The 13,078-nt window shown below is 50.2% G+C and overlaps 1 protein-coding gene across 1 annotated transcript in view; it reads right to left on the reverse strand.

The window, feature by feature from the left end:
• Positions 1-12,376, reverse strand: part of SPO11 (SPO11 initiator of meiotic double stranded breaks) — a 62,689-nt gene extending 50,313 nt beyond the window's left edge. Inside the window, exons 1-4 of the mRNA XM_040438356.1 lie at positions 12,339-12,376; positions 11,495-11,555; positions 11,197-11,446; positions 10,507-11,064 (exon numbers count right to left, since the gene is read on the reverse strand). Coding sequence (XP_040294290.1) covers positions 10,507-11,064; positions 11,197-11,446; positions 11,495-11,555; positions 12,339-12,376 — 907 coding nt within the window. The remainder of the gene's footprint in view (positions 1-10,506; positions 11,065-11,196; positions 11,447-11,494; positions 11,556-12,338) is intronic.
• Between the last annotated feature and the right edge of the window lie 702 nt (positions 12,377-13,078).

Here is a 13,078-nt window from a genome sequence, read left to right on the forward strand (position 1 = left end):
AGCAACCTGCCAGCGACGATCATTGGCTGGCAGGTTGCTGATGCAATTGTCCTCAAACTTTTGCCGGCCCGCGATGCGCATGCGCGGGCCGGCTGTGACCGAAATCTCGCGTCTCGCGAGAGGACGCGCCGGCGCGTCCACTCGGAATGAAACAACCACCTCCAGGACGCATCTGTGCGTACAGCGGTCGGGAGGTGGTTAAACTACACCAACAAGGGAGCTGGCATAGTTTAAACCATGTCACATGGCCAGGGAAACCAAGCAACAAACTTACGTTGAGGCCTGCGCCTCTACGTAACTTTGGCGCCTCCGCCGCCAGTGCATGGGGACTAAGACCGGCGTATAAATTGCTGGTCTTAATAAATGACCATCGATAGGTCTTAAAATACACTGTACATTTTGTACTAGGAAGATAGCACTGTTCCAACAGCTGTCTTTCATAATGTGAACACTAGAAGGAGCTCTACACAAAGGGACAAAGCTAAAATCCAGCGTTTAGCCTCATGCAGACGTCTGTGGAACACGGTCTGTGAGATACCGGACTGGCATTGCAGGAGCGCACGGCGTCATAGCAACCAATGACGCCGTGCGCTCCTGCAATGCCAGTCCGGTATCTCACAGACGTCTGCATGAGGCTTTTATGTAGGCGCACTATATAAGTTTAGGCTGGGACTTCACAGTCGTTGTGTAGCAGTGCAGCCACTTAACTGAATGGGTCTGCAGTCCCATGGGTTTTAGCAAGTTGCCAAATCTGCAACCCTGAAATTGCAAAAAAAATAGAATAAATTTAACACTGCCTTGCGAGTCACGCTGCAACCCCATTCAGTTTAGGATGAGGCGACTTTTTGTAGCCTTTGAAAAAAACTTTTTTGACATTGCCATACTCTGACCCCCATAACACTTTTATAGTTATGAGCTACTGAGCTGTTTGGGAGGTAATTTTTATTGATACTATTTTGGAGTGTGGCTTTTTGATCACATTTTATTCCATTTTTTTTTAGGTAACATAAGCGATAAAAAAAATAGAGAATGGGCCATTTTGATATTTTTTTCACCATTCGCCATATGGTATAAATATATTTTTTATATTTTAATGGTATGGGCATTTTGCAATGCCCATGATGTTTATATTTTTTTATTGTTTATGGATTTATTTATTTTTATTCTAGGGAAAGGGGTGTGAATTACGTTTTTTTTTTCTTCTTTTTTTTGTAGCCCCTCTAGGAGGCTACAATATGCAGTACTCAGATGTCTTACAGCTTATACTGTAGTTCCATAGAACTACAGTTCTATTGCGGTTATTCTATGTTGGCCTTCATATTGCCTCCTTTCTGGCCTGATTCATTTTTCCATCACATTATACACTGCTCGTTTCCAGGGGTTACGACCATCCTACAATCCAGCAGTGGTGGCCGTGTTTGAACACTATAGGAAAAAGTGCTAACCTATGCGCACTCCAGCCACCACATTGCTCGGCTATCTCCTGTGCTCCCATAGAAACAAATGGAGCAGTGATGCACATTTCAGACTAGGCGCTTCTTCCATTTCAGGGGGGCTCCATAGGGTACAGGACCTCATGATCGGTGGGGGTCCCAGCAGTAGGATCCCCACCAATCTTATAGTTATCCCATATCCCGTGGAAAGGGGATAATTTCTTATAACCAGAATACCCCTTTGTCTACATGATAATTGCAATTTGCTGAAGTGAGACAACCTCTTTAAGGTCCCTTTCACACGAGCGAGTTTTCCGCGCGGGTGCAATGTGTGATGTGAACGCATAGCACCAGCACTGAATCCTGACCCATTCATTTCAATGGGTCTGTGTACATAAGCATTTTTTTTCACGCATCAGTTCTGCGTTGTGTGAAAAACGCAGCATGTTCTATATTCTGCGTTTTTCACGCAGCCCTGGCCCTTTAGAAGTGAATGGGGCTTCAGTGAAAAACACATTGCATACGGAAGCAAGTGCGGATGCAATGCGTTTTTCACTGATGGTTGCTAGGAGATGTTGTTTGTAAACCTGCAGTTTTTTATCACGCGCATGAAAAACGCATCAAAACACATTGCGCCCGGGTGGAAAACACTGAACAACTAAATGTAATCACAGACAAAACTGACTGAACTTGCTTTCAAAATGGTGCGAGTTTCACTGAACGCACCCTGAACGCATCCGGACCTAATCCGTCACGCTCGTGTGAAAGAGGCCTAAGGAACAAGTTCTGCTTGCACAGACTGCTGCTGGCTTCTTCATGTTGCGGCTGCAGTCTGTAAATGGAATAGAGATGTGAGCTAAGACCTCTGTGTATCGGTCAATTCTTATATAAGATGATTTAGAGAAGGCATGAGTGAAGAATAATGAATTTTACAGACTTAGGGGGTCATTTATTAAACAGAAATACATCTAAATTAAGCGTATTTCTGGAACAGATTGCAGCGCTAGGGTCCTTTTCACAGCAATCTGCCATTTCTCCCCGTTCACGCCAGGTCTAAAAAAAAGTGGGCGTGGCGCGAGCAGGGAAGAGGAGGGGCCAGCAGGCCCGTCTCATACATCATTTTCTACGCCTGGAGTAGGCGTAGAAAATAGTTTAAATGTAAGACGCCGGTTTTAATAAATGTGCCCTTTAGTATTGGAGAAAAAAAAAAACATTTTGTCTTTGTGGAGAGCAGATGACTGCCAACGTGTCTGATCTGCAGGTACAGGAATATCTGCCTAACGGTCCATTCAGACGTCCGTGGTGTATTGAGGGATCCTCAATACACCCGGCCGGCACTCCCCATAAAACTGCCTATTCTTGTCCGCAATTGCGGACAAGAATAGGACATGTTCTATTTTTTTGCGGGACCGCGCGCCGGAAATGCGGATGCGGAGACCACATAGTGTGCTCTCCGCATCCCGTTCTGCCCCATTGAGAATGAATGGGTCCGTACCCGTTCCCGATAATGCGGAAAAGATGCAGACCCATTTGTGGACGTCTGAATGGAGCCTGATGCAGAGATCACTCTTCATTAACCAATTACTCTTATGGAATGTTAAAGGGGTTCAGGATTAAACAAACATGGCTGCAATCTTCTAAAAACCTCCCCACACCGTCCACAGGTTGTGTGCAGTATTGCAGCTAAGCACCATTAACTCGAATAGAGCTGAACTGCAATGCCAGATGTTTTTAGAAAAAAGCAGCCATGTTTTTTTTAATTGTGGACAACCTTTTTAAGGCTACTTTCACACTAGCGTTCGGGGCTCCGCTTGTGAGCTCCGTTTGAAGGGGCTCTCAAGCGGCCCCGAACGCATCTGTACTGCCACAATGCATTCTGAGTGGATGCAGATCCGCTCAGAATGCATCAGTCTGGCAGCGTTCAGGTGTCCGCCTGGCCGTGCGGAGGCAAACGGATCCGTCCAGACTTACAATGTAAGTCAATGGGGACGGATCCGTTTGAATTTGACACTATATGGCTCAATTTTCAAACGGATCCGTCCCCCATTGACTTTCCATGTAAAGTCTGAACGGATCCGTCTGAAGCTACTTTCCGACTTAGAATTTTTTCTACAATATAATGCAGACGGATTCGTTCTGAACGGATCCAAAGTCTGCATTATATGAGCGGATCCGTCTGGGCAGACCCCAGACGGATCCGCTCTGAACGCTAGTATGAAAGTAGCCTAAAGTGATGACCTATCTTTGGAATCGGCAATCACTGTCTGATTAGCAGGGGTCCGAACACCCTGCTCCAATGGAAATTAATAGGAGAAAGACTGCAGTAACCAGCACCGACCCCTGCACAATGGATGGAGCTGCATAGTTCCGGGTCAGAGCTACTGCAGAATAGCTGATCGGCCGGGGTGCGGGGAGTCGGACCCCTGCTGACCAGATAGTAATGGCCTAACCTGAGGAAAGGCCATCACTTGTAAAGTAGACAACTCCTTTAAAGGGCTTATCCTGGCTTTTAAATAAATCCATTCTGTCTTCAGCCCTGTGAAAGGAAGATAATTGTATAAGTCCCTCCAGAACCCTTTTTAAGTTTAAAGCCTATGTTCACCTCAAAACCTAATTTGACAGTTTATATACAGGATCTCCATAAACAGTTAAGGGCTCTTTCACACCTGCGTTATTGTCTTCCGGCATAGAGTTCCGTCGTCGGGGCTCTATGCCGGAAGAATCCTGATCAGGATTATCCTAATGCATTCTGAATGGAGAGTAATCCGTTCAGGATGCATCAGGATGTCTTCAGTTCCGGTACGGAACGTTTGTTGGCCGGAGAAAATACCGCAGCATGCTGCGCTTTTTGCTCCGGCCAAAAATCCGGAACACTTGCCGCAAGGCCGGATCCGGAATTAATGCCCATTGGAAGGCATTGATCCGGATCCGGCCTTAAGCTAAACGTCGTTTCGGCGCATTGCCGGAGCCGACATTTAGCTTTTTCAGAGTGGTTACCATGGCTGCCGGGACGCTAAAGTCCTGACAGCCATGGTAAGTGTAGCGGGGAGCGGGGGAGCAGTGTACTTACCGTCCGTGCGGCTCCCCGGGCGCTCCAGAGTGACGTCAGGGCGCCCCAAGCGCATGGATCACGTGATCGCATGGATCACGTCATCCATGCGCATGGGGCGCTCTGACGTCATTCTGGAGCGCCCCGGGAGCCGCACGGACTGTAAGTATACCGCTCCCCCGCTCCCCACTACTACTATGGCAACCAGGACTTTAATAGCGTCCTGGGTGCCATAGTAAAGTAGTATGATGTATTTAAAAAGTGACATAATGTACTGGTCATGAGTTACATCCTGTATTATACTCCAGAGCCGCAATCACCATTCTGCTGGTGGAGTCACTGTGTACATACAGTACTTAGGCCTCATGCACACGACCGTTGTCGTGTTCCGTTCCGCAAAATGGGGTTCCGTTGTTCCGTTTTTGTTTCCGTGTGTCTTCCTTTATTTTTGGAGGACCACCAGACATAAAGGAAAGTAAAAAAAAAGTCTAAGTCAAGTTTGCCATGCAAATGATAGGAAAAAAACGGACGCGGACGCGCATGACAATCTTGTGTGCCTCCGCGTTTTTTCACAGTCCCATTGACTTGAATGGGTGCGCAAACTGTTTTCCGTGAAAAAAATAGGACAGGTTATATTTTTTTGATGGACTGGAACCACGGACGCGGATGACAAATGGTACATTAGCCGAGTTTTCAATGGACCCATTGAAAGTCAATGGGTCCGCAGAAAATCACGAAAAACTGAACGGACACGGAATAAAACAACGGTCGTGTGAATGAGGCCTTATTCTGTACAGATCCTGATTTACAACCTGTATTACATGGCAGAGCTGAACTCACTATTCTACTATTAAAGTCAGTGTACATACATTACTGTACTGATCCTGTATTAATCTCCACAGCTGCAATCACTTTTGTGCTGATGGAGTCACTGTGTACATACATTACCTATTGTGTACTGATCCATCCTAAGTCACAGCCTGTGTTAGTCTCCAGAGATGCAATCACCATTCTGTTGGTGGAGTCACTGTGTACATACATTACAAATCTTGTACTGAATCTGAGTTACAGCCTGTATTATACTCCAGAGCTGCACTCACTATTCTCAAGGCTTGTTCTTTTGATTTGCATTTTGGTCAGGTACTATACAGTCATCTGATGTATAACACAAGGTTTTGTTTTTCATATGGCCCCTTTCACAAGGGCGAGAATTCTGTGCGGGTGCAATGCGTGAGGTGAACGCATTGCACCCGCACTGAATCTGGACCCATTCACTTCAATGGGGCTGTGCACATGAGCAGTGATTTTCACGCATTACTTGTGCGTTGCGTGAAAATCGCAGCAAGCTCTATATTGTGCGTTTTTCACGCAACCATAGAAGTGAATGGGGCTGCGTGAAAATTGCAAGCATCCACAAGCAAGTGCGGATGCGGTGCGATTTTAACGCATGGTTGCTAGGAGACGATCGGGATGGGGACCCGATCTTTATTATTTTCTCTTATAACATGGTTATAAGGGAAAATAATAACATTCTTAATAGAGAATGCTTTAGTAAAATAGTGATGGAGGGGTTAAAAAATAAAAAACAATTAATAAACTCACCTTAATCTACTTGAACGCTCAGCCTGGCATGTCTTCTTTCTTTTTGGATGAAAAGGACCTGTGGTGACGTCACTGCGCTCATCACATGGGCCATCACCATGGTGATGGGCCATGTGATGAGCGCAGTGACGTCATCAAAGGTCCTTTAGCCAGGTCCTGAAGAAAGTAGAAAGAGGAGATCCGCTACGCGATCAAGTGGATGGGGTGAGTTAAATTTGTTTACTATTTTTAACCCCTCAATGGACATTTTAGTAAGCATTCTGTACTAAGAATGCTATTATTTTCCCTTATAACCATGTTATAAGGGAAAATAATAAAATGTACACAACACCGATCCCAAACCCGAACTTCTGTGAAGAAGTCCAGGTTCAGGTCTGGGTACCAAACATGCCGATTTTTCTCACGCGCATGCAAAACGCATTAAAGCGCTTTGCACTCGCGCGGAAAAATCATGCATTTTCCCGCAACGCACACGAATCTTGTCTGCCCCTCACACGCGACGCCCGTGTGAAAGAGGCCTATGTCATGCCATAGCCCATAAGGCACAGCAATAGGCATATTACAGAAGAAAACACAGAGGGGAGTTACACAGAAGAGCCTATGATATCCCTTGCACAGTTCACATGGTAGTTGACATTCTATGTTTTATATCTTTGCTGCCCTTCAAGCAAACACAAAAAAATAAAAAATCTCCCAAGTGTTCAGCGTGTAATAAATTGTAGAGGCTGCGTCTGACGTGCTGTTCATATATCTGCCAAGAAGCACTTTACCACTAGGAGCCAGCCACAGAAGGGTTGTCTTGGCCTGGTTAAATCTCTTTTCTGGCTGGTAATCCTCCCTGGGCTCGTCAATGAGCAGAATAAATAAAGACATTGCGCGCCATTGATAAATGTTTGTCTAATCTCTTTAGGATGAATGTGGTCAAATTCCATTTGCATTACAAGATGGTGCGGGTTTTATGTGCAGAATTGTGTTTTAATGGACTTCAGTGAATAAAAAAACGAGATTTTTGTATAACTTACCAGTAAAATCTCTTTCTCGCTCTTCCTTGGGGGACACAGGAAACCTTGGGTATAGCTCATCTCCATAGGAGGCGTGACACTAAGTGAAAGACTGTTAAGCCCCTCCTCCAGCAGCTATACCCTCAGCCTGGAGCGAGCGACTACCAGTTATGTGCCCAAGTAGTTAAAACAAAGGCAAGGATCAACCAAATAAACACCAACAAGTCAAAACTCCCGTCAGGGCAACCAAAACAATGGGTGGGTGCTGTGTCCCCCAAGGAAGAGCGAGAAAGAGATTTTACTGGTAAGTTATACAAAAATCTTGTTTTCTCGCCCAATTCCTTGGGGGACACAGGAAACCTTGGGACGTTCAAAAGCAGTCCACAAATAGGGAGGGACCACAACCCAAGAAGAATTAAAGCACCATAGGCATTAAGGCACCACCGCCTGCAAGACCAGGCGGCCCAAAGCAGCATCTGCCGATGCATAAGTGTTCACCTTGTAGAACTTGGTGAAAGTGTGCAAAGAAGACCAGGTGGCCGCCTTACACAATTGTTCAGCCGAAGCTCGATTTCGCTGAGCCCAGGAAGCCCCGACCGCTCTGGTAGAATGAGCGGTAACACCAAAGGGCGGTTCCCTGCCCTTAGCACGGTAAGCCTCAGCAATAGCCATCTTGATGAAGCGGGCAATAACCACTTTAGATGCCGCCAGCCCCCTGCGCGGACCCTCCGGAACCACAAATAGAGAATCCGAGCGCCGAAAGGGTCTAGTTACATCCAAGTAGATCCTCAGAGCCCTAACAACATCCAGACGGTCAAGATCCCGTTCCCGAGGATGAGACGGGGACGGGCACAGAGAAGGAAGGACAATATCTTCATTCAGGTGAAAAGCGGACACCACCTTCGGAAGGAAATCCGGAACCGGGCGGAGAACCACCTTGTCCTGGTGAAAAACCAAGAGGGGTTCTACGCAAGAAAGTGCCGCCAATTCAGACACAAGCCGAAGAGACGTGATGGCAACGAGGAAAAAAACTTTGCAAGACAACAAGCGAAGGGAAACCCTGCGCAGAGGCTCGAAAGGAGAAGATTGGAGAGCCGTCAGCACAACATTAAGATCCCAAGATGGAACGGGAGCGCGATACGGGGGAGCATAGTGAGCAACCCCCTGAAGAAAAGTCTTAACTGGACCGAGCGGAGCCAGAGGTCGCTGAAAAAGGATCGAAAGCGCTGAGATCTGACCCTTTAGGGTACTGAGACCCAAACCCAAGTCCAGACCAGACTGCAAGAAGGATAAAATCGTGGGGAGAGAAAACCGAAGGGGATGAACATCTAAGGTCTCGCAGAAATTCAAATAGGCCCGCCAGGTTCGGTAATAAATCCTGGACGATGCCGGTTTACGCGCACGAATCATGGTACGGACCACGTCAGCAGAAAACCCCCGCCGCGTTAGGACCGCGGTTTCAATAGCCACGCCGCTAAACGTAGCGACCCTAAATGCTGGTGGAAGATCGGTCCTTGAGAGAGGAGGTCTTCTCTTAGAGGCAGAGGCAAGGGGGCGTCTGCCAGGAGCAACATAAGGTCGGCGTACCAAGGACGACGAGGCCAATCCGGGGCTATTAGGATCGCAGGCGTGCCCTCCACCGCGATCTTCCGAAGGACTCATGGAAGCAGAGGCAGGGGCGGAAAAACGTAGAGGAGAGAGAACTCCGTCCAGGGAAGGACAAGCGCGTCCGTGCCGTAAGCGTCCGGATCCTTGGTTCTGGCCATGAAGGTGGGGAGCTTGTGGTTGAATCTGGAGGCCATGAGATCCACGTCCGGACGACCCCAACGGAGGCAAAGAGACTCGAAGACGTCGGGGTGCAGAGACCACCCGCCCGGGTCGATCGTCGTCCGGCTGAGGAAATCCGCCGCCCAATTGTCCACCCCCGGGATGTAAACGGCCGAAATGGCTGGAACATGAACTTCCGCCCAGCGAAGGATTAGAGACACCTCCCTCATTGCCGCCGCGCTGCGAGTGCCCCCTTGATGATTTATGTATGCCACAGCCGTGGCATTGTCCGATTGGACACGAACAGGGTGACCCTGAAGCAGCGAAGTCCAATGCCGGAGTGAGAGGAGAACCGCCCTCAGCTCCAGAACATTGATTGGCAGTTTGGACTCCGATGGAGACCAAGTGCCTTGTACGGACCGAGGAGGAAACACCCCCCCCAACCCCGCAGACTGGCATCGGTGGTAATCACCAACCAAGTTATCGGTAGGAAGGACTTCCCTTGGAAAGGGGTCCGTAACCACCAGAGTAGAGAGGAGCGAACCTGGGGGGGAAGGGGAAAGTGCTGATCCAGACTTTCCTGGGACTTGTCCCATGCAGACAGAATGGCAGTCTGAAAGGTGCGGGAGTGATACTGCGCGTAGGGGATTGCTTCGAAACAGGACACCATCTGTCCCAAGACCAGCATGCTGAACCGGAAGGAAGGACGGCGGTGGTTCAGAAGGCTCCGAACCGACTGATGAAGGAGCTGGCGCTTTTCTGACGGAAGCCGAACCTCCGCTGCATCTGTATCCAGCAGCATCCCCAGAAAGATCAGTTGCCTGGATGGAACAAGAGCGGATTTGGGAAGATTGATAATCCAACCGAACCGGCGTAAGGTTTGTAGCGAGAGGTCCACACTGGCAGATGTCAGTGACAGAGAGGGTGCCTTGATAAGGAGATCGTCCAAATATGGAAGAAGAAAAACTCCCCTGGAACGAAGTAAGGCGAGGACAGGGGCTAGGACCTTTGTGAAAACGCGAGGGGCCGTCGCCAGCCCGAAGGGGAGGGCAACGAACTGGTAGTGGTCGGACCCCACTGCAAAGCGCAGAAAGCACTGATGACACCGAGCGATTGGAATATGAAGGTAGGCGTCCTGGATGTCGATAGAAGCCAGGAACTCCCCTTTTTCCAGAGAGGCCACCACCGACCTGAGAGACTCCATCCGGAACCGCTGAAGACGAAGGAAACGGTTTAACCGTTTTAGATCCAGAATGGGACGAACCGAGCCTTCTTTTTTGGGGACCACAAAAAGGTTCGAATAGAACCCTTTGAATCTTTCCTCCATAGGAACCGGAGCGATGACCCCTTTGTCCAGAAGGGTACGAGTGGCAGTAAAGAAATCGGCCGCCCCTTGGGGATCCCGAGGAACCCGGGAGCGAAAGAACCGAACTGGGGGGAGGGACGCAAACTCGAGTTTGTACCCGGAAGACACCACCTCGAGAGCCCAGGCGTCGGAGACGTGCGCCTGCCAGAAGTCCCTGAACAGGAGGAGACGTCCCCCCACCCGGGTGGGTGGGGGCGCACCTTCAGGTAGGGTTCTGCTTGGTCGCGGGAGGGCGAGCAGGCTGTGACTTGCGCCAGGAGGGCTGGGTCCGAAAAAAAGGTTTCTTACGTCTGTCTTGGACAGGGTTAGAGGATGGACCTGAAGTGGTGCGAGGTGTGGGAGCCCTGCGGGAAGACCTGAAGCGAGAAAAGGTGGGACGGCCTCCAGTGGTGCTCCTAGTCCTGGATTGGGGAAGATGTGTACTCTTCCCTCCCGTGGCTTCAGAGATGATTTCATCCAAGCGGGTCCCGAACAATCGAGAACCAGTGAAGGGAAGGCCAGTAAGAGACCGCTTTGACGTGGCGTCCGCCGTCCAAACCTTTAACCAAAGCTCCCTTCTAGCCGAAACGGCCAGGGCAGATGAACGGGCTATGAGAGCCCCCGCATCCAGGGATGCCTCACAGACAAATTTTCCGCCTTGAACGATAAGTTGGGCCAGAGCCCGGAGGTCCTGAATAGGGACGTCGGATTCAAGCTCCTGATCCAGCTGAGACGCCCATTCTGCAACCGCTTTTCCAGCCCAAGCGGAGGCAAAGACCGGCCTGAGGGCGGAACCGGAGGCTGCAAAGATACCCTTTGTAATGGCCTCTATCCGGCGATCTTCAGTGGATTGTAAGGAAGAACCATCTGCAACGGGAATAGCCGTGCTTTTGGACAAACGGGCCACAGGGGGGTCGACTTTAGGTGGTGACGCCCAGTTTGTAATGCAATCCGCCGGGAATGGATAACAGATATCCAACTTCTTAGGCGGGGTAAAACGGGCATCAGGACGGGCCCAGGCCTTAGAAACCACCGACGAGAAGTCAGCGTGGAGGGGAAAAACCGCAGACGCCTGTTTTTGGCGAAAAAAGGAAACACTGGTCTTTTCAGAATTAGGAGGGTCATCGTGAATCTTAAAGGTATCACGGATATTGTTAATAAGATGGCCCACGGCAGAAGCCAGCTTTGAAGGCAAGGCCGAGTCCATATCCCAATCAGAATCGGCTAGTTCCCCTTCAGAGGGCATATCCTGTAATGAGGAAGGACCCGACTGAGGGCGCACCCTTGGGGGTGATACCGAAGCATCCGAGGATGATAGGTGCTCCGCTTCTGGGGTTGACGGGCTCTGGAGGTGTCGCCTGGAGAGAGAGACTCAGACGGGTCAGCTAAGGTAGCGGACCCGGAGGGCCCAGCAGGGGAATTATCCGGCTGCGGTAAGGGCAATGCATCTGCAAGGCGGCCCACAACATTAGTGAGACTGACCACAGCCTGGGAAAGGGATCTAGCCCAGTCAGGGGGATCCAAGAGGCCAGGGGGTGACACAGCAGATGGCGGACCCTGTAATGGGGCTTTGCAAGCCGAGCAATGCGGGTCAGGCTGCCCTTGAGGAAGGGGTGCCTTACATGCGGTGCAGGTATGATACCAAGGACCAGCAGGCACTGAGGGGTCAGACATGTTGGCTGGAAGTAATATACAAAAAACGTCCAGACCAGAGGGCTGCAGTGCTAGAAGGGGTCAACAGTCCTACCAGGTCACAGTGGGAGCAGACAGCACAGCAGCGGCAACAGCAGCGGTCCTCAGAGCCCTGAGGTAATCCGTCCTGAGAGCAGGCAGGCACGAAGAGGAGGCGGGGCTAGTGAGGGGCGGGAAGAAAGACGTCCGCCCCTTGACTGAAGCCTAACATGTACAGTGGAAACGGAACGAAGCTCCGCCCACCGATGAAACTTTATTACATGCCGCCGAAAAACCCACAGAATAATGTCCCCCGTTCACCTCCATATAAGCGGAGGCGAACGCACACCGGTGGCCGGACAAGAGCGTGCGCTTGTCAGAATGTCAGCCGGCAGTTGAACACAGCCGCAGTACAAGTGCGCCTGCTATCCAGCAGCTGATAACGAAAAGGCGGCCCATGGCCGCCGCACCTGAGGTAAACTGCGCTGTAACTCTCCCCCTCGAGCATCGCTCCGCTTTGCCCCACACACAAAGGAGCCGCAGACTCACAGCTAAGAGCTGTAAATTGTAATCGACATGAAGGTCAGGCAGAGGGGACAGCAGGAGCAGGCCCTGACAGGGGGGGGGGGGGGGGGGGGGAGGAACGGCTGCACAGCCACCTCACCATTCGACGTTTTCACCCTCTGTCCATCCAGCAGGGACGCCCCTTCAGCCACTGGCACCGAAGTGGCAGGGAGCTGGAGAGGGGCTTGCAGGTGGGCGACCCTTGTGCTGGCGGGATGCAGGGGAGCTGGGCTGCCCTGGTCCTCCTTTTCTTCTGTGGGGGAGGCAGCAGTGCGGATAACCGGCACTGGCGCAGCTCAACCCCGGGAAAACAGAGAGGTCTATTGCGACTCTGTTGTCCCTGTTGGAAAAAAATAAAAATAAAATAAAATCTTTAGCAAAGACAGCTCTGCAGTGCAGAGAGTGTCTTGCCTCCTTGACACTAAGCAAAAAACTGGTAGTCGCTCGCTCCAGGCTGAGGGTATAGCTGCTGGAGGAGGGGCTTAACAGTCTTTCACTTAGTGTCACGCCTCCTATGGAGATGAGCTATACCCAAGGTTTCCTGTGTCCCCCAAGGAATTGGGCGAGAAAAGAAAACTAACAGCAGAGAGGCGCTTCCTTCAGACTTATCACCTGGTGGAATCTGTGTCGGACAAATGAGAGGCCC

The sequence above is a fragment of the Bufo bufo genome, chromosome 6, assembly GCF_905171765.1.
Source record: "Bufo bufo chromosome 6, aBufBuf1.1, whole genome shotgun sequence".
NCBI classification, from domain to species: domain Eukaryota; kingdom Metazoa; phylum Chordata; class Amphibia; order Anura; family Bufonidae; genus Bufo; species Bufo bufo.